The sequence below is a fragment of the Eptatretus burgeri genome, chromosome 7 (genome assembly GCF_056783735.1).
Source record: "Eptatretus burgeri isolate ZD-2024b chromosome 7, Ebu_testis_v1, whole genome shotgun sequence".
Classification (NCBI taxonomy): Eukaryota; Metazoa; Chordata; class Myxini; order Myxiniformes; family Myxinidae; genus Eptatretus; species Eptatretus burgeri.
Window position 1 is genome coordinate 24,540,598 of NC_140967.1, and position 21,783 is coordinate 24,562,380.

At 44.3% G+C, this 21,783-nt stretch overlaps 1 protein-coding gene across 2 annotated transcripts in view; it reads right to left on the reverse strand.

The window, feature by feature from the left end:
* The window catches only part of LOC147022834 (ryanodine receptor 2-like), a 717,656-nt gene that overhangs the window by 299,125 nt on the left and 396,748 nt on the right, over positions 1–21,783 (reverse strand). For both annotated transcript variants that reach the window (XM_085887705.1, XM_085887704.1), the window contains exons 55-56: positions 9,153–9,242; positions 3,934–4,071 (exon numbers count right to left, since the gene is read on the reverse strand). In XM_085887705.1, coding sequence (XP_085743831.1) covers positions 3,934–4,071; positions 9,153–9,242 — 228 coding nt within the window. The remainder of the gene's footprint in view (positions 1–3,933; positions 4,072–9,152; positions 9,243–21,783) is intronic.

A 21,783-nucleotide genomic window follows, 5' to 3' on the forward strand; every position in this document is an offset into this window, starting at 1 on the left:
CATAGAGTTGTGATAGTTTAATAAGAGACAATAGAATGCTAGTAAAATGGTTCCCTGACCTCCAGATGATATACAGTGGAGTCGAGAAGGGTATGTAAGTGATATATAGTCGAGGAGTGGACTTCAGTCTTCAACTTCCTCATGGAACTACATGAAATATATTGGTTACATGTTGAGAAAGAACGTGGGAATATCCGATTAATCACATACTGTCCTCTGTCACATGAATCGACATGAGGGTAACTTACAGTATACCAATTTCCCATTCCTCTTTTATACTCAAAAAGGCAATTGCATAAAATGTAGTTTTGGTGAGTAGCTTCAACAACCACCACCAAGAATGACTTGAAAGTACGAGCACTGACCATGTGCCAAATTTTGCAAGAAAGAAACTTACAAATCTGCCTGGGCTATGAGGTGCTGTGGACCATCAACAACAGGAGAAAGTAATTTCATTTCCAGGCAGATATCTCACTTCCATTACAATCAGACCAGAAGATCAACCTTGGATCAATTAAGAAAATAGCATGCAGAAGAATGAGGAACCAATCCTGTAAAACTGCTACATAGGTAACTTCATGCCAATTATACATCAAAAAGATGCCATTATTAGATAAAAGCAAAACAGACCCCCCCCCCCCCCCGCCCAGATTTCTGCAAGGCACACATGGTCCACCATCAACCTCCTTGTGGTGAAACTACCGAATTACAGGATCACTGCTCACCTCCACTCATTTATTCGCATATTTTCATGCCTATGGAAATGAAACTTCCACATTCTCTGAAATATCATTCTTCCCACCAGGTTTTCAAGACAGCTGTTCACCACCATCTCAGATCATCCCCAATCCAAAACCTTGATCTTTTCTACCCTTGTTAACTCCCACCACAATTTCCAGTTTTCCCTCCTGAGAGTTTCCTTCTGTATCCATGTTGTCCATCCTATGCATCCTTTACTGCCCTTCATTCCTTCTCACACCCACTGTTTGGCCAATTCTGCCTCTATCTTGACCTACAACTCTACTGTTGGCGTTTCACCCCTCTCTCAAGTGTTCCTTTTGTCCTGTTGCATCCTGATCCATTCAGTGTACTCATACTAGCTCTTCCAAAAGCCTTGACTAAATATGTACAAAAAACAAAGCGATATCACAGTCTTTGTTGTGATCAGACAAAAGCTCTGTAGCTCGTCTACATGAAGACAGAAATGGTGGTGAACAACCAAACAAATGAAAGGAGAGATAGATTTAAAGAAAATCCAAAAATAAACGATGGTGGAACCCATCAAGCAAGTTCAAAATAAAAGTCTGAGTTGTTCTCAAGCATCTGTACCTAAAAATATTCCGTTGACCCTCAACAAACTTAAACCACTTCTGCATTTCCTTTATTGTCCAATCGTCAGAAGCCACAGTGCAGCAAATTCGCTTCACTTCACATGATGTTCAGAAGTACCTGTCTGCTGGATACAACAAATGCTGTGGGCCCAGGCATAATGTTTAAGATCTGTGCTCCAGCTTTTTCTTATCCTTCTTGTAGCTGCAATGGGACAGCTTGTCAAGAGGGACAAGCTGCTCAATTGTTATTAGTAAGCTCTATACTTCAGAATCCTCTTTGAACATGCCAGACATCATCAGACCCTGAGTGGACTCTGTTGCATCAAAAAAGAGAGGGGCTCCAGCCAAACATATGTCATATTCCATCGAGCTTTGCATTGACGTATTGTATGATGTGAAGAGTTGGGAAGAACCAAAGAACAACTTCACCCTGTTTAAGATGCTGTGATGGTGTGTGGCACACATTGTAGTGCTGTCAAATATGATGATTGTTGAATTATCTGAATAATCCTTCCTGTTAGACCAAAAAACTTCACTGGAACAAGTGCAATATGGGACCATCTAGATATTAAATAATACATTTCTTTGGAATTTTAGATACCTCCCTCTCCCTCACCCCTTCCCACTTCCCCACATTCCTCCCATTCCACACCCCCCCCCTCCTACAATGCTCCTTAATGATGGGCCAATCACTGACCTTCCCTATGTGTAAGAGCCCTTATGATGGACCAAGCTCTGATTGTGTGGTCTGCATAGACATACTCTGCTGGTACCTGTCCTTTGTAAGGAAAACAGACTATGGAGAGGCAAGGTGGAGAAATTGGCAATGTAGCAATGCAAAATCAATATAATAAAATGAAAGAAAATAACCAATAAAACAAAACACATAATACATAGAGTGCAAGTTTTACATGGCAATTGCTAGGAAAGTAACAATGATCTTCAAAACTGTCTCATCAGCTTTCCGGTGGAGGTGTTAATATTGTTATGGTTCTAGGAACCATATGCATACAAACATACAGTTGCCCCGAAGTCAGTTATTCCATTAAGTATATGTGCAGATAGAACCCCTCCTTGTGTGTAGTGGGAAGACACTGGGGTGCGTTGCGATTTTTTTGAGTTAGATTAATAAATTATTATATCCCATCCACGACGACTCACAGTACCCTCTGCCTGCTCGCACCTTCATCTCGTTTGCTACTCTCGCATGGGCTGAACAAGCACGTGATTGCCTACTCGCCTAACCAGCGACTTGCTTTCCGAGGCAGAATCTTTGTTTAGTATCTTTTTGGCGAGTCCGGACACGCGGAGTGGGCGGGCTTCCCGGTATGGCTGAAACCCTGCCCGTGAAAGGGCGGCCCCATGGAAGCCCCATCCAATTAGGGTGAACAGTGACGTCGGCTTCACCATGGCTCCTCCCCGCTGAGGGAGAGCTATAAATTACGACACCATTTCGTTCAGAGTTGTCTGGTGAGCTGGAAAGTGAGTCGTCTTGAGAGTGAGCTGGAAAGTGAGTCGTCTTGAGCGGAGCGTTGGAGTGAGACAGTTCGTCGGCTGGTAGCGAAAGAAAGGAGTAAGGTCGTGAAGTGGTTGCGCTCTTTGGGGATCATTCATTTCGAGTGTGAGAGCTGGGAAGACCTCAACCCGACCTTGACCGGGTCTCTCGTAGGGTCCTGTCTTCAGCCCTGATCCCCGCCTCGGACTCCGCTCTACTCGACCTGGGCTCCTTCGCAGACACGGTCTCCACACGGGTGGTCGTGGACCGAGCTGCACGACCATTGACAGGTGCCGCACCACGGAGCATCCCTCCAACGTTCAGGTACCCGAAAGAACTGCAATCTCAGCTCACTTCCCTCTCTGGCTGCAAAAGGACCTTTGCCATACATTTGGGTTTATTTTCATCTGACTGTGCGTCTGAGTGTGTGGCGCCATCTTTAACTAGAATTGCATAAGTGTTTTTATTTGATCATTGTAAATCTTGCCTGTTTTATTCTCACGACAAGTCTGCTCTGTATCTCCTTTGTAAATTGCTGTAAAATTGTCGCACTACATCTTTGTCTCATCTTCCCCTGCATAACATTCCCAATAAACCCGTTCCTGTGCCACATACATTTCCTCACTTTATTGGAAATAAATTATTGTAGAAATGTTCCCAGTTCGTTTTTGTCTTTTCCTTCATTGGTCCAGCATGATTCGGATCTGAGTTTAGCCGGGTCTTTATCCCCGATAATCTGTTCCTTCTAGCCGGCACGTCCTTAGAAGTTCCGCTCGGCTGCATCCGATCCGGAGTTGGTAGTTGGTACTCTACCATAGTTGGTAGAGTGATCTGGTTCGGGCAAGGCATACCGAGGGCGTGGTTCCCCGGTAGACGACACCGCGTGGTTAATTAGGTAAATTGGTTCTAAACAAAAAGACCCTACGCCACGCGGTTGAAGTATTGGTGTCCACGGTCGGTTTAAAGACCCGCCGCGTCACTGAATTATCCGTGAGCGACGGCCTACAATTCCGGGAGTCTGGTGGGAGACGACGTAACTTCCCCCACCTAGTGGTCGTTCTCGCCACTGGACCCCGGCCCGCAACAATATATATCATAGGGACTCACGCTGCTCGAGTGTGAGATCTGCCGCTTCTTAGATTGCATGGCCATTGCTTCGCCCTCGCGTGTGCGTTCAATGAAACAACCAAGTGCCAGCATCGTCTTCAAGGACTCTTTGATGAATCCACGATAAATGTCCTTTTCCTGAAAACAAAAGGGTTAGATATCAGACGAGGGTTAGATATCAGAGGATCAAAGGGATGAGTTGTGCTTGGGTTTGAATTTGCATTAGCTGGTGTCAGTTTTAAGTTGTGATGCGTTTTCTTCTAGTACATCACAAAAAATAAGTATTTACAAAATTATATTTATACTCAGGAATCAGGATTTCCAGAATAAGGTAATATTTGTTTTATACAGTAAAATAAAGGTGTGAACTTCAGTAATTTAAAGATAAACAAACTATTAATTCTTAAATTGTGTACAAAGTTTAAAAATAAGTTGCCATTTCGACAAACTCAGGACATAAGAGTTAGACAAGGAACTTAAACACATGAGGAGGCCACTAGGCCCATAAAGTCTGAACAATTGTGACAATATCTAAGTACCCCCCCCCTATTCCCATTATAGATACCTGTCTAACTCAATTTTAAAACTAGCTACTGTTTCTGCTGTGACTATGTTTGGGAGGAGACTATTCCATAGATTCTCTACTCTCTGAGTTGAGGAACCCTACCTTACTACTATCATAATGCTCCCCTTCTTGACTCTGAAACTGAGCCCCATTGGTCCTCTCAGTGTCCATTCTGCTGAAATACTCATCTGCACTTATTTGTCCATACCCTTCATGATCATAAACATCTCTATCAGATCACCTCCTTTTGAATGTACTCGCAAAGTATCCACCCTTGGGGATGGTCGAGTTTGTGCATTACTTGATGAAAAGAAAGTAGAGTCTGTGTTTTGTAAAACTATTGATGTTTGCATGGTGTGCGCCTAAAAAGTCATCGATGGTCTAAAGATCTCAAGCAAAGATTCTTAACCGCCAGTCCGCAGAAGGAAAGCTACCAGTCTGGGAAGTAATGCCAGAAATTTTTTTTTACTGCCACAGACCCCCGAGTGACGCCCGCCGTATCAATATAGAATGGTGCAAGTGTACATGTGTATAATCTACTCCAGGGTCAGATCCAATATTTTTTGAAAGCAGGGGCCGGGAAATGAAGGGAACAGGGTGTACTGTATACTGTACTCACCTACCTGCTGCGAGTGCAAACCCATCAAGGCGTGGGGTCCAGGGCCCACTAGCTTTGGGATTTTAGGTGCTCTCAGGTGCACTTTGAGCATCTGCTGACCACATTGGCTACATGTTCATATGGGCAGGGGGATCCTTTGTTTCGATTGCAAAATACATTTTATTTGTCTTTTCATGCTTCATTTTGACGTGATCAAGATGGAACCTGTAGTTTTATCAACGTAAAGTGACACCACTGACTCAACAATCCATTTGTAATTAACTCCAAAACAAAAAATGTATATTGTAGTAATTAAATCGAAGTATCTGAATTTGTTCTGCAACTCCAAGGATGGATTGGTCATGAATATACATGAGTAGTAGAACTTATGGAGCAACCGCAAACAGTTCCCCCTTCATACTGTGTATGTTCATGACTATATGGTGAGCGGTTCTAGTTTTTTGTACAAGATGTATATATCTTTCCATGTATGTATTTTTTTTACACATCAGCAAAGAACCCGTTCTGAGCCTCGGATCATGCCTAAAGGCCCGGTCACACCTTGACGTTTTAGCCAGCGATGGCAACGTGTTAAAATTTATGTAAAACGCTGGCTTACGTTGAACTTTTGATGTTTTTTTTTAAAGATTCGGAGGTATTCATAGCGACTTGGTCTTATGTATAACGCATTGGTAACTACACAGAACGTTTCGTTGTGTTATAGATAACTTATACCAACGAATGCTGAACCTGTTGTCGGCCTACACAACCGATGCCCAACCATAGTCTAACTCAGGCATAGCGCGTTGCACGCATCGCCGATGATGTCGTGACGTAGCCTATTAAAAGGCTGCCACACAACGATTCAAATCATAACTGCCGTAGAAATGGCAGGGTCAAAATCGCGGTCACACCTTGGCGATCTTGCCAGCATATGCCGACGTAACAAAAAGTGTGTCTAAAACGTTGGGGCACGTCGAATACGGTATGGGTAAGTTTGGTATGCGCGAGTAGAACGCTAAATACGCTATCATAAGTCGTAGTAAGTAGAGTACGTCAAGAAATTTTGAACATGTTCAACATTTTACGACGTACTCGGCGTATGACACACGTTCCGCATGCGATGGGGATAGGTTGTACACACGATATGCGGACGCTTACACACATCCACAAAGGCTACTTATAAGCTACTCATAAGTCGAAACACGTCGCGGTAATGTCTTTTTTACGTGAAACTTATTTCTAACTTATGTTTGACGTGCTTTGAACCAATTCTTTACGTAGTCCCAACACACATCGACGTATGTAGACGTATTCCAATGACGTCTTCCGGTCGACAAAAAAAAAAAAATGAATGTGTTTCTAGCTTACAACTGCCATATAAAGATGTGTTCCCAGCGGTTTTGGGAATTGGTATATAAAAATGCTGCTCATAAAAGGGGAACCCAACAGTGTTTTCATGTCCTTTTTGAGTCGATGTCCATGTCAGCAGTAACAGTATCAGTATCAGTATCAGTATTAGTATTAGTAGTAGTTTGTTCATGTTGGCAGTAGTAGGTGGGTGTGAGGGGGAGGGTGTGGGTTATGATGGATCGTCCTTGCGTCCGCGTGTCCACGGGTAGGTTCATAGGCTGCCACTCAACGATTTAAATGGCTGCATCTCCACTATTGAAAGTAGACGCTTGCGCTCAACAATTGGATTTTTTTTACACTCAGCGACTTTTAAACGGTACCACTCAGCTAGTTTCATTGTTTACAATGAACGATTTAAATTGCTGTCACTCGCCTTTGTTTTTTGACGCTGGGGTTTGGAAATTTTAATCGTTTCTATTGAACGTGCTAAATCGCTCAAACCCCACTATTGAAAGTAGACGCTTGCGCTCAACAATTGGATTTTTTTTACACTCAACGACTTTTAAACGGTACCACTCAGCTATTTTCATTGTTTACAATGAAGGATTTAAATTGCTGTCACTCGCCTTTGTTTTTTTTTTTTTTGTTTTTTTTTTTGACACTGGGGTTTGGAAATTTGAAGCGTTTCTTCTGAACGTGTTAAAACGCTCAAACTCGACTATTTTAAATAGACGCTGCCGATGGACAATTGGAATCATAGCCAAGCTAGACATCGAAGTGTGAACATCCTCGTCATGCCGAAGAAAAGTTTGAAGAATGCTGCAAATAAGTGTCCTGGCCGTGGCCGTGGACGCTGACGAAAGGACGATCCATTATACCGACGTCTTTCAGCCTATGAGTAACTTAAAAGTAACGTCTGTCGATGTGTGGCAACGATCGCGTAACATGCCAACAACACGTTAATCATAGGTTAGAAATAAGTTTCGGGTACGCTAAACATTACCTCGGCGTGTCTCAACTTATGATTAACTTACAAGTAGCATGTGTTGACGTCTGTCAACGATCGCAGACCGTGCCTATAACTTGTGGCCAGCGTAGCGGAACGTGTGAGTTATACGCCGGCATACGTCGTGAAATTTCAAGCATGAAAAAATTTGAGGACAACCTAAAAGTACAACGTTTAAAGCCAACGTACAATGACGTATGGCAACGTACTACGACGTATGCCAGCGTGCTCTCAATGTTATCAAAACTTACCCATAACGTATTCAACGTGTGCCAGCGTTTTAGAAAAAAAAATCAAAAATCGGCATACGTTGGCTAAAACGTCAAGGTGTGACCGGGCCTTCAGGTTTGATCTGTTCTTTGGCACCATAACGGCACATGGCATGGCAGTGCAAGGGGCAGGATTTTCTTTTTGCTATCTACTGACAATGAGTACAAGCTCAGGGATGTACAAGGAAAAGGGATGCACAAGGAAACAAAGGGAAGAGTTTTGGTTGGTCCTGGGATGTTTGACAAATTCAGCATAAACATCAGTTTGAGATGTGGAAGCTCTCTCAGCCCAATCATATTTATCATGGTGAGGGGGCTGATAAGCAGGAAGGTGAGTTTGAAGGGTAGTATGAGGAGGATGCTGTATGCAGACGACCTGGCTGTTGTAGTGGAGAGTGGGCAGGAAGTACTGGGGGAGTGGAAGGAGGCATTTGTGAAGCATGGACTGAAGATGAGCATGGAGAAGAAGACTGAGGTGATGTGGGTTGGGCAGCAGAGAAAATGAATGAATATCAGGTTAGAAGCGAAGGAGGTCAGGCAGGGAAATAGGTTTGAATATCTGGGAGGAACAGTGACTGGGGATGGTAAGTCCGAGGCAGAGGTGCAGAGGAGGACTCAGATGGGTGCAAATGTGTGGAGGAGGGTGGAGGGAGTAATGGCAGACAGAAAGATATCAAGTAAATTGAAAGGGAAGGTTCTGATGTCGTGTGTAATGCCAGCCTACCTTTATGGTCTCAAGACGCTGACACTGACAGAGAGACAACAACAGAGGCTGTTGGTTTTCGAGAACAACTTGTTCAGGAGGTTTGAAGGAATGAAGAGGGTGGATAGGAGTATGGATGGATTGAATGAGGAGATCGGTATATAGATGAGTTTGACGGGGAGATTGGTAAAATGCCGGCTGAGATTGACTGGACATTGGTGCCGATTGGGGGCGGGGGGGGGGGGAAATCGAAAATGGCAAAGAGAGCGGATAGATTGAGGGAGTAAAGTAGGAGGAAAAGAGGTACACCACGGTTGAGATGGGAGGATTGTGTGAGGAGGGATATCAATAAGGTAGAGGTATAATTGTCGAGTGGAGAGAGTTGTCTGAGTATCATAGGATACAAAACACAAACTGTTCAGCCTGGTGGAGGTATGCTGTCTACTGAGTGGACTTCTAGTTTTGAATTGGTTTTGTTTCTTATGATTTTTTTGCTTTTCAGTAATTTGCATACATGAAAATGTGTAATGTGCTTGTCCAGTGCATACTAACTTAAACATATCACTCTCAAAGATAGATTATTTTTTTATCACTTTTCCATATTTTATCATTTTATGATTGTAATTGGTGCTACAATGGGGGTGTGCTGCCTTAAAAAGAAAACACTAGCTACGTCATTACATACTCACTATAGATAATTTTATATTTAATAAACTTCATCTTACCTTTTCAGTGAAAACCTTGAATGGTTTTAACAAAGGATGCGTCTTTCCGACCTCGGTGAAAAATTCTCCGCAGGTCCAGTCACTGGCATACTTTGGGGAAAGGTTGGAATGACCCAAAACACAAACACAAGCAACTAAGGAAGTGAATGAACCATCACATTGACAAGTGATATCACACTTCAGCAGAAGTGAGATACAGAATCAATAAATGTTTAAAAAAATAATGGATAATTCTTCAAAGCAAAACATTTGGTCTCGAACACAAAATTCCACTTAATAAAGCACTAAAAATTCCTTTCTTAAGGGTCTGTATAAATTTATCAGTGTACGACTTTCCAAAACCTAAGGCTCACTTAAACTCACATTTTGATGAATACTTTTCACATTACAATCGATATCCATTATTACTTTATCAACAACTATCTATTGTAGAAATTAAGAACTTAAAAATGCATAATGAATATCAAAAGAAAGGAAATAAAAGTATCTATCATACACTAATGAATTAGACTTCTCCTGTGTACCCAACTGTGGCCGTTCATTATACCATTGTGAAAATGGAATCGTCAGTTTGCCGATTTTTCCATGGAATTTCCCACAAGTTGACATTTGTGTGACAGAAAGTGGCTCTTGGGGTTAGTTTGAAACTCAACATCCACATGTGCATGAAGAATGAATAAGTAGAAAGAAGTGCATGTAAAAAGTACATGTACATTAAGAGAAGCAAGCATCAAATGTATTACTCACTGGCAGGGGTGCCCAGCATTGCAACAATGCCAGGTCCCTTGTCCCGCCCCTTCCTCTCCCTCCTCCTGCCCCTTCCCCAACCTCCTCTCACCACACACTCTCCCTCCAGACTCTCACCCACCCCTTCACCTCCCTCCAGACTTCGAGCAATGCCTCCTACCAACCCCCCTCCCTCCAACTCCCTCCCCATCCCTTCCCCTCCCCTCCTCCCACCCCTTCCCTCCAGACTCCCATCACACCCCTTCACCTGCCTCCCATGATTAGTGGAATTTGGCTTTGGCGCTTCTCAATCTCTGGAGACGTGTATAGTGCAAAAATGCAAGTTGTCTCCACAGCTGAGTTGTAATACCCTCTGCCACCACCACTGGGTGGCGCTATCCAATAAAATTTCAATGGAGAATTTTCATCGACCTTCCCTCCAAAACTCCCATGACGAAAGGTGAAACCAAGTAGCCCATGTTCACCACAAGGTTGAACTTGGTCCATGTGCCAAGTTTGATGTCAATTGGCCCAGTAGTTTTGGCGTGATTGGTGTTACACACAGACAGACAGACAGACAGACAGACAGACAGACAGAAAATTACATTTATTTATTTATTGGAAGAATTCACAATGTAAAGGTGAGAAACAAAATTCCTTTTCTTTCCACAAGGATAGGGTATTGATATTGATAATTGGAGTTCCAAGTCAATGTGGCGAAAAGCCTAATGTTCTTTCAAGGATGTTATTGTTATTATTATTATTATTATTATTATTATTATTATTATTATTATTATTATGAACTAGTGCATGCCCGTAGGTGCGTGCCCATACATGCGTGGCCGTACTTGCAAACAAAACAAAAATAAACCAATGTCACCCACAGGGTGATCCGTATCTTGCCAAAAGGTGACCACGTGTGACTTCTTTAAGGTCACACTGAGGTGAACAGAGCTGCTATCCACCAGGAGCGACTCCTTGAGGAATATCTCCCTACGAGAGATTCCGATGAGAATCGTTCTAAAGAGTAACCATGAAAAATATGCGTTTGCCTCATAACGTCACCAAATGACGTCATAATGTCTCAAGCTTGACATATCTAGAAAGCACTCATCGAGGTGTTCAATTTGAGGTACTACACGATATGGTTCCTAAAACTTGAAAATTTTACCTTGGGGTCAAATATGTTTGACCTCAGGCGCTAACCATGAAGGTCAAGGCCAATCGCCACCAAAAACTAATCAACTGAGCGCCAGACCATATACTACATTCCCATAAAGTTTGGAGACGATTAGATTAAAATTACTCAAAAAATAAGGGTTTCGTCAACTCCCCTGATTTGCGACAAAGTGACCTTGACCTTTGACCTTGACCTTCAAAATTTTGTGCGCTGAAAGGGACCTCTATAGGCCTCTGATATGCGAAGTTACAAAAATTTCCAATGTTAACTGTGCTCTGCAGAGTGATTTATACGTGATTACAGACAAAAAAACAAAAAAAACAAATGAAGGTCAAGGCCAATCACCACCAAAAATTAATCAGCTGAGCACCAGACAATGAACTATATTCCCATGAAGTTTGAAGACGATCCGATCAAAATTACTCAAAAAATAAGGGTTTGGTCGACTCCCCTGATTTGCGACAAAGTGACCTTGACCTTTGACCTTGACCTTCAAAATTTTGTGCGCTGAAATGGACCTCTATAGGCCTCTGATATGCGAAGTTACAAAAATTTCCAATGATAACTGTGCTCTGCAGAATTTTTTTATACGTGATTACAGACAAACAAACAAGCAGTCATAGACTGGTACTTACAAAATTGTCAACTTGACCTCTGACCTTGTCTAATAAAAGCTGTCTCTCGAGAAGGTAGCGACGCAAACCAGAAGTTGCTACGATGATTCTGCACCAAACCATCAAAAATCAAATGTTTTGGATGTTTGACCTCACTGTGACCTTGACCTTTGACCGATATTGACCAAAATCTAATCAGCGCTCGCCACCACTCTCCTGAATCACGTGGTGTAATTTGACATTGGTAGCTTCTTCCCTTCTCGAGTTATCATTTTTTGGATGTTTGACCTCACTGTGACCTTGACCTTTGACCGATTTTGACCAAAATCTAATCAGCGCTAGCCATCACCCTCCTGAATCACGTGGTGTAATTTGACATTGGTAGCTTCTTCCGTTCTCGAGTTATCGTGCCTACAAACAAACAAACAAACAAAAACGGAAGTCATCAATATACTTTCGAAATCTTTAGATTTCGTAAGTACCAAACAAACAACCAAACAAACAAACAAGCAGTCATAGACTGGTACTTACGAAATCGTCAACTTGACCTCTGACCTTGTCTAATAAAAGCTGTCTCTCGAGAAGGTAGCGACGCAAACCAGAAGTTTCTACGATGATTCCGTATCAAACCATCAAAAATGGTAACGTCGACCGAAGCAAAAATCTCCATTTCTCCATGCAATTATACCTTAATGTAACTCAACGACGCGTCTGCTCGAGCGCACTGCATCATGGGACGACCCTTGACGCGTCGAGTGAAATATTTTTTATACAATCTTAAAACCTCTCCAAAATATCCGATTTTTAACAGAATTTCGACAAACGAGTTTTAAGCGTCCTAAGCGATCGCAAAAACCGAAGACAAAATTAAAATGGAAGTTAAAACGAACTCGTAATGTCGAGCGAAGCAAAAATACTCCATTTCTCCACATGAATTTACGGAATTATGTTTGACCTCACTGTGACCTTGACCTTTGACCGATTTTGACCAAAATCTAATCAGCTCTAGCCATCACCCTCCTGAATCACGTGGTGTAATTTGACATTGGTAGCTTCTTCCGTTCTCGAGTTATCGTGCCTACAAACAAACAAACAAACAAACAAACGGAAGTCATCAATATACTTACGAAATCTTTAGATTTCGTAAGTAACAAACAAAACAAACAAACAAACAAAAAAAACATACAAGCTGACTAACATATCTTGCAAAAACTTCGTTTTGTCAAGATAAAAAAAAAAACTTTCAAACCGCGTGCCAGAAACAACAACCACACAGGCCGTTCCTTCACTCTCGCGTGCCCGTACGTGCGTGGCTGTACGTGCAAAAAAAACTTTCAAACAACCAGCCAGGCCGTTCCTTCGCTGTCGTAAACGACGACTGGATTGGGGCATTGTGTTTAAGAAAATCGAGAAAGTTGTCCAGGTTCTAAGCTCCTCATATTGGAGGAATTGTTCACATTGTGATACAAGCACCAAATTTGGTGGAGTAGTAGAGTATCACTCTCTGGTCAATATAAGCTAGGGAGACATTTCCAATATTGTCTCTGGTTGCTATGGCAACCATTTTTCTCTTTTCAGCAAATCTGCCCGAAAAGTCCGGTTTGGGATTAATGTTATTGTGCTCTCTACATGTTCAAAATGATCTAATATGCAAGTGTTTGGTATCAAAAAGACCAGAATTAAAAGGGCTACTAGATGCTAATAATCACATGTCATTTCAGGAAGGTTTGTGTGAAAATATTGTTACGTTTGAGGGGGGGGTATGCATTCAAAGGGTAATTAGGATGTTTAATTAGGTATGCCATGCTGTTCGAGTTTACCAGGATCTCGATGTAATAAGTAGTAATTCAGTGGTGATAAGTTGTCTAGTAAATGTTCATTTCTTCAAGGGGGAAATGATAATTGTCACGTAATTAGATAGGGACACGGGATAGGGTAAGTGTGTCTGCGTAAATCCCTTTTGGTATTCTCTGAAGACTGGCCGTGACGTCACAGGACAGTACAGCGGATGGCTCCGCCCCGTGATCACGATTGGCAGAAGGCGACGGCAGTGGGCCAATAAACGGCTCGATTGGAGGTGACGAGGCAAGAAGGATAAAAAGGTTCTGTTCGGGGTCGAAAAAGAAGAAGAAGAAGAAGAAGATTACAACCAGAACGCTCGTGTTTTTTTTGGTGTGGAAGCGGTGGCGGCAGAGAGCGTCCTGGTTGCTGTGCTGAGTCGACCGTGCTCTTGATCGTGCTCTTGATCGTGCCTGGGAGCCTTGCCGAGCCTCGTGCCTCGCTTTGGTTGGCTCTAGGGTTCTGCTGACTCGGAATACGGGGTCGGGCGGCGGGTGGACCTGCCTCCCTCTCCTGCTCGCGGCTTGGCGCGGGAGCTGGTTCCCTGGCAGCTGTGGGCGAACTTGGGCCAGGACCAGGAGGTCGACAGCACCGCGGGTTCTCCTGCCCCCCCCCCCCCCCCGGCGAGAGCAAGGCCGGCTCGTCCGGCGCCGATCCAGGGACAGTTGCGTCCACACCACGGTCCAGCCTGACCACCAGAGATAGCTACGTTTTGTGTGTGTGTGTGTGTGTGTGTGTGTGTGTGTGTGTGTGTGTGTGTGTGTGTGTGTGTGTGTGTGTGTGTGTGTGTGTGTGTGTGTGTGTGTCTGCTTGGCGCCTTAGAGGGATTGAGAACTGTATATTCATTGGAATTGTCTGTTTTTCCCCACGCCCGATCCCACACCATCCCGTCGAATCGCCCCGGATCCCTCTTCTTGCCGAGTCTTGTTATTTCTGGTCAATAGTAAAAAGAATAAACATCATCAACTCAGTGAAAAGTGACTCGTGCCACCTTCCTCGTCCCGTTTGCGGTAGAGCGATTAGAACCGCCGTCTTTGGGTTATATAAAAATAAATCTGACTCCCAAGTATCTCTCCCTGGTTACTCCCTCTTACGGTATGACAGACCTGAGCCTCGTCCTGGTGGAGGTGTTGCTCTCTTCATCAAAGACTCTATTCCTCACTCTCCATGCACTGCTCTCACTCCCCCACACCCCCAGGAATACCTCTGGCTTCGGCTTCCCCTCCACTCCCACCTCATGTTTATATGTGTACTGTACCGTCCACCGAACAGTGATGACTCCATCTACACCTCACTATCCGAAAACATGGACCATCTTCTATCTTCTCATCCAAACTCTCTCTTCCTCTTATGTGGTGACTTCAATTGTCATCACGCCAGTTGGCTAGGTGTGGGTACCTCTCTCACCTGCCATGGCACCTCAGCAAAAGCTTTCTGCGACTCATTGGGACTGACTCAATCGGTCAACTTCCCGACCCGGATCTCAACCAATGGTACTCCATCTCTTCTGGATCTGATTTTGACAAATTTCCCTGACAATATCTGCTGCTCTTCCTTCGCTCCGATGGTTCTTCTGACCACGTCCTTGTCAAAGTGGACATCTCTCTGGCTGTTATCAGAGAACCACCTCACCGCCGTCAAGTCTGGCATTTCACTCAAGCCGACTGGCCGGGTCTCCGAGCAACCATCAAACTTACAGACTGGTCTCCTATCACTACTTTCTCAAACATCAACTCATCCTGGGAATTCTTTCAAAGAAACTTGCTCTCCCTCATGCACAGATTTATCCCCTCTCGTGTTCAGTTGTCTTACCCTTCCTCCCGCCCTTGGTTTACTGAAGCTTGTGGCAAGGCAGTTGTACTGAAACAACTTGCCTTTGCCTCATGGAAAGCAAACCCAACTGAGGGCAATCTCAGTTCTTTCCACAAAGCTCGGAACAAGTGTGTATCTACCCTCAGGAGAGCCAGAAAACAACATCTTTCTCATCTCAAGTCTGAACTCTCAAACCTCTCTCCCTCCTCAAAATCCTGGTGGCGTTTAATCAAATCTGTTTCTGGTGTATGTTCCCCCTCCATCCCCTCGCTTACCTCAAATGGCCGCACTGCTGATTCCACACGTGATAAAGCTGAATGTCTAAACTCGGTGTTTGCAGCTAAATCTTGTGTCCTAAACCCATCATTATCTCTACCCACTTTACCCAGTCGCACCCAACTGTCCCTGGACTCTGTATCCTTTTCTCCTGACAAGGTGGAGAGCTTGCTTTCAAACCTCGAGTCAGATTCTGCAACCGGTCCAGACGGCATCAGCCCACGTGTCCTCAAAGCCTGCTCTTCTGCTCTTGCTCACCCTCTCTCTGTTCTATTCACCCTCTCATTTGCCAAAGGTCATCTGCCATCTGCTTGGAAATCTGCTAACATCACTGCCCTGCATAAAAAGGTGCAAAAACAGATCCCTATAACTACAGACCAATCAGCTTTCTCCCAATCATCAGCAAGGTGATGGAATCCATCATCGCCTCAGATATGAAATCCTTCCTCTTCTCCAATGGCTTGATTTCCAATCATCAATTTGGTTTCAGACCAGGTCACTCAACCCTGGATATGCTGCTTCTGCTCTCCCATCAATGTATGGAGGTCCTCAATGCCAGACAGGAAATCCGAGCCGTATCCCTGGACATATCACGTGCTTTTGACACAGTCTGGCACCCTGCCCTACTCACCAAACTCTCTTCCCATGGTATTCAAGGCCATCTTCACTCATGGCTCGCAGACTTCCTCTCCTGTCGCAGTCAACGTGTGGCCCTAAATGGAGTTCTTTCATCCCCTCTTCCTGTGCAGGCTGGAGTTCCTCAAGGTCGCGTTCTGGGCCCTGTTCTTTTTCTGGTTTTCATGAATGATCTCTCGGACTCTCTGGAAAATCCTCTATTTCTCTTTGCCGACGACTCCACCCTCTGCCGTACCATCTGTCATCCCTCAGACCGGCAAGCAGCAGCTTCTTCACTCACTGCAGATCTGGATAAAATCACAAACTGGTCCAACACGTGGAACATGTCTTTCAATCTAGACAAATCTCACACTCTCACTATGTCTCTTTGAAAGGACCGTTTACAAAACCCCCCCATCCACTTTCTCAACAATCCCCTGGAAGAAGTCTTTTCTTTCAAGCTTCTAGGTCTCACTATCTGCCATGACCTTTCCTGGGAAAGTCACATTTCCAACCTCGCCTCAAAAGCCAGTCGCCAACTGGGAATCCTCCGTCGTGCTAAGTCCTTCCTCGGCCCTCTTGAGTTCCTGACCACTTACAAAGCTTTTGTCCGTAGCCTGATGGAGTACTGCTCTCCCCTCTGGGCTGGTGCTCCTGCCTCCCACCTTTCTCGGCTTCACGCTGTCGAAACCAGGGCATTTAAGATCATCGGCATCTCCCGCAATGAAGCTGAGTCTTTGGGCCTCTCACTCAATCACCGCAGGTTGGTCGGTGGTCTTTCTGTCTTCTACCGACTCCTCTCCAGCCTTGCCCCCCCTGCTCTCTCTGCGATTTGTCCCCACCACATTTCCACAGGGCGCTCAAGGTCTGCCAACAACCCCCTTCTGGTAAAACTACCAAAATCACGAATCACTGCTCATCTTCACTCTTTCATTCCTCTTTTCCCACCTTTGGAATAAACTTCCTCACTCTATTCTTTCCCATTCTTCCCTCCAGGCTTTCAAAACAGCTGTTCACCACCACCTCTTATCTTCCCCCATCCAAATCCTCGATCTTTTCTACCCCCGATAATCCACCCAAGCCCACTTCCTTCATTTCTCCTGCTTTCCTTCCTGAAAGTCCCTGAAATGTCCATCTTCTCTTCGCCATGTTCCCTGTCCCATCCCCATCCCTCTCCCTTCCACAGTTCACCTAATGTGTCTGTTCCCCACTGTTTTGTCCCTCCCACTCCCGCCCCTCTTGTCTCATGCCTCCTTGCTGCGAGTTGTGTGTTTGCTCTCATACGAGCCTCGACCAAGGTATACAAAAAAAAAACAAAAAAAAAAAAATAATCGCCTCCATCGTTTCGGCTCATTCTACGTTGGCGGGACTGTTCAAGTCCCGTGGACGTCACAATATATTGAAAAACGTGATTTTTTTCATTCAAAATTTGCTTCGTTTTTGCAGCGGACGTAACATTAAAAATGTAATTACTCAAAAAAGTTATTGCTTATTTTCCAATTTAAGCACATCGAACTCACCCATATTATGAGTGCTCAATGAGGATGTATAATATATTAAATTTAGCTGAGATCTCCCAATGAGATTTATCATAATGTAACGTTACCCCCAATTATGTAATTATTGTCTGCAACTGCTTATTTTATTGGTTTTTGCTTGTCAGTATTAGTACACATTTATATGTGGCTTATGCATGTTATATTACATCCACAGATCATTCTTATTCACTATTTCAATTCTGTTTCAGGAAAAAGGGGACATGAATGGCATTTTATTGTGATAGATTGCATTTTAATTTCAGGTATTATTTGAACATATATGACCTTCACGAAATTGCTTGCAAAATTGTACACTTCTGTTTTCTGTTACACACAGGTGACAAGTAATGCATATGGTGATGGAGGTATTTCCACAACAACTGTTGTCTTCTTGTTCTTCAGTCATCCATCTTCGAGCTCTGTGGTGTATGTACTAACAACTGCAGAATTCTTCTAGAACTTCTTTAACTGTAGTCAATTTTCTGCTCAGCAAATACTGTGTGCTTATATGCTTGGTTGTGGTACCAAACATGACTATTAAACATGTCTAAGCGGTGTAAACTCATGGAGGCACACGTGGCCACGCCAACAGGAAGTACCTCTGTAGAATCTCATCACGTCGTTTCAAACTGGAAACTCTGTGTTATCTGCCAGGATGACACAAGTAGTGAATCCCTCATATGTCCCGCTACGTCCAAGCACCCAGGTGCCGGTCGAGGGTATTCATCATTGGCCAAAATATCGAACAATTTGCTGAAATTGGTGTGCTACCTGAGACCATCAATGTTGCGAGACTGGATGAAGGTAGCGGCATCGAGGCAACCATCAAGGAACACCAAGCTGTATGGCACAAATCGTGTGTGTTAAAGTACAACAACACCCAACTGACACGTGTGCAGAAAAGGAAATATTCTGAAGGCGAAATGTTTCACTCTTCCAGCCCAGTCAAAACAAGATCAAACTTTACCAAACATGATGCTTCCAAGGGAGATGTATGCTTTTTCTGTGACGAAGCTTCGAGTGTCAAAGATCTACGGAAGGTGATGACAGACGTGGACAATCGTATTCGAAGATGTGCCACAGAACTTAATGACACCTTACTTCTCGCTAAGCTGATGGTGATATGTTTGCGAGAGATGCACTTTACCACCCAAAATGCTTGGCAGCATTGTACAACCGCACCAGAGCTCATGGTAGTGGTTCCTGTGATCAACAACCGGATAATGCAGTTGAATCGATTGCACTGGTCGAGTTAGTTGCATATATAGAAGACTGCCGATCAACTGGGCTCACGTCACCAGTCTTCAAGCTGGCAGACCTTGGAAAGATGTTCAGTGCACGTCTGCAGCAGCTCGGCCCAAGCCCCCGCGGCCGCGTCAACACCACTTGACTCAAAAACAAATTACTGAACCATATTCCAGATCTACGAACCCATACCCAAGGCCGAGACATTTTGATGATGTTCGATCAGGACATAGGTAGGTACATGAAACCAAAAACATAGGTAATTATTAAATTCAAGCTCTACATACCCACGTATGTTGTAATTGAAATGTATCATTCCTTTGTTCTACTTTCCCTTTAGGTGATGCTATCAAGCAAGCCTGTATGACTGACTCCGACAATGACGCCATTCATTTAATGAGAGCTGCACAAGTGGTTCGTCGACACTTGTGTAACATGTCTAGTACGTTTGATGGATCATTCGACGCTGATTGCCAGGAGAAGTCCATTCCCAACACATTACTAGCGTTGGTGAAGATGGTTCTGGAGGGTTCTAGCATCGAAGATCAGTCGCAATGTTGTGGGAACACAGCTGCCTTAATTTCTCAATTGTTGGCATTCAACTTTGTAAAACGTGATCGGAAAACTTCAACATCATCTGTTCGACACAACACTGACCATGAAACCCCACTCCCAATATACCTTGGACTGTTAATCCACGCACACACAAGAAAAAGGGAGCTCGTCGAAACACTGCATGACAGGGGCCTCAGTATCTCCTACAAGCGAATTCTTGGCATCTCAACAGCACTTGCAAACAGTGTGTGTAGAATGTTCGAAAAAGATCATGTCGTATGTCCACCAACGCTAAGGGGCAACCTATTTACAACTGGAGCCGTAGACAATGTTGATCACAACCCTAGTTCAACAACAGCAACCGATTCATTCCATGGAATGGCAATCTCCCTCATGCAGCACCCAAGTGAATCTGAATCTGGTGGTGATCGTGGGAAACTGCTGTTAGCTGAAGACCACAAATCATCGATGAGGGTGCCTCCACTACCGTCTTTCTACACAGACATTCCACCAGCCATACTGAGGACCAATGAACCCACAGCAACCCCTGATCTCCAAGTCACCCCCATTGATCCCAATGTTGATCTAGAAGCACACCAGGATAACTACACGTGGCTCGACAACGTAGAAGAACTCGTAGTGACAGATGATGTGGACGATACAGCTAACGCTTCCTGGGCCGCACAACATGCATCAGAGTTGCCCGACAAACACCAGCCACACACCCTTATTGCCTTGCTGCCATTGTTTTGTGAAAATGCAAACTCCACAGCAATGATTCTGCATGCTATGAATGTCATCAAGTCAGCCACAGAGCATCTCAACCCTGGACAAACACCAGTCCTCACTATGGATCAACCCCTCTATGCGAGAGCTTAACAAATCCAGTGGAACTGGCCTGATACTCACGGCGAGGACCACTATATTGTGATGTTTGGAGGACTTCACATTGAGATTGCAGCACTAAGGGCACTGGGCTGTTAGCTGGACAAAAGTGGATGGACAGCAGCTGTAGTGCAAGCAAACATCCATCTTCTGGAAAGGCCAACTCATTCCTGACTGCATCTAATGTGAAGCGAACATGTGTGGCACATGAAATCACAGCTGCTAGTCTGTACATCCTTCAAAGAATGGCGTACAATAAATATGTTCAGTCGCTTGATGGGGCTGACACTCCAACAGATTTCAACACCTGGTGCTCTGAAAACTACGACCAATATCCACAGTTCAGATTTTGGGCCATGACGTTACAATTTGAACTGAAGTTGCTGCAATTCATTAGGTCACTTCGGGAGGGAAACTTCGCTCTGTACATCGACTCATTGGAACAGCTCATGCCATGGTTCTTTGCCCTTGATCGTGTGCACTACTCGAGATGGGTCCCATTTCACATCCGAGACATGAAAGAGTTGGCTGTGAGAAATCCTGAAATCCACAGGGCATTTCTGAATGGCAGTTTCGTGGTTCACAAGACGTCAAGAAAGTTCTCCGGTATTGCTCTTGACCAGGCGCACGAGCAGCTTAATGATCTTATAAAGAGAGGTGGAGGAGCTGTAGGACTGACAGAAAATCCAAGTGCACTTCTCTGTTGGGTGATTGCAGGACCCGAAATCGCCCGAGTTATCGAGGAGTTTGAAGCAAGCTCTCGGTTTACTGACACAGCTGAAGATTTCTGACACCACGAACAAGTGCCAGGAACACAACGAAAATTCATCGCTAACGTCAAAGAACTTGTTGCAACTATTGCAGAAATGGGTAATCCCTTTCAAGAAGACAGCACAGATTTGATGACCTTGGATTCAAGGGAAATCATGAGTGGAACCGTGGTTGAAACCGTGAAGAATATCGAGCAGATCGGAAAGAGCCAGTACACACAGTACATAGAAGAACGTCTGTATCACCACACCAAAGCCATCGCTGAACCGATCAAGAAAAACAACCTACCACTCTTCAATAACCGACCAGCCAAAAATTCCAAGTCAAAGTCTCAGGTCGCATCACTGAAGAACGCCTGTATCCTGTTCTCAAGGCTCTACATTGCATGTCAGTCCAGAGATGGGAACCTCGAGGAGTTTTTCAAACATGAGAACCAGGAATGTCCACCAGCCCTATCCCAAAAAGGAAACCTTCGAACAGGCAGCAAGGTGGACATCTTGGAGTGCGTCAGCAAGGTTGTACCACCAGTCACAGATGCACCGACGGTCGATGCAAAGGTGCTTGATGGCTCAGTA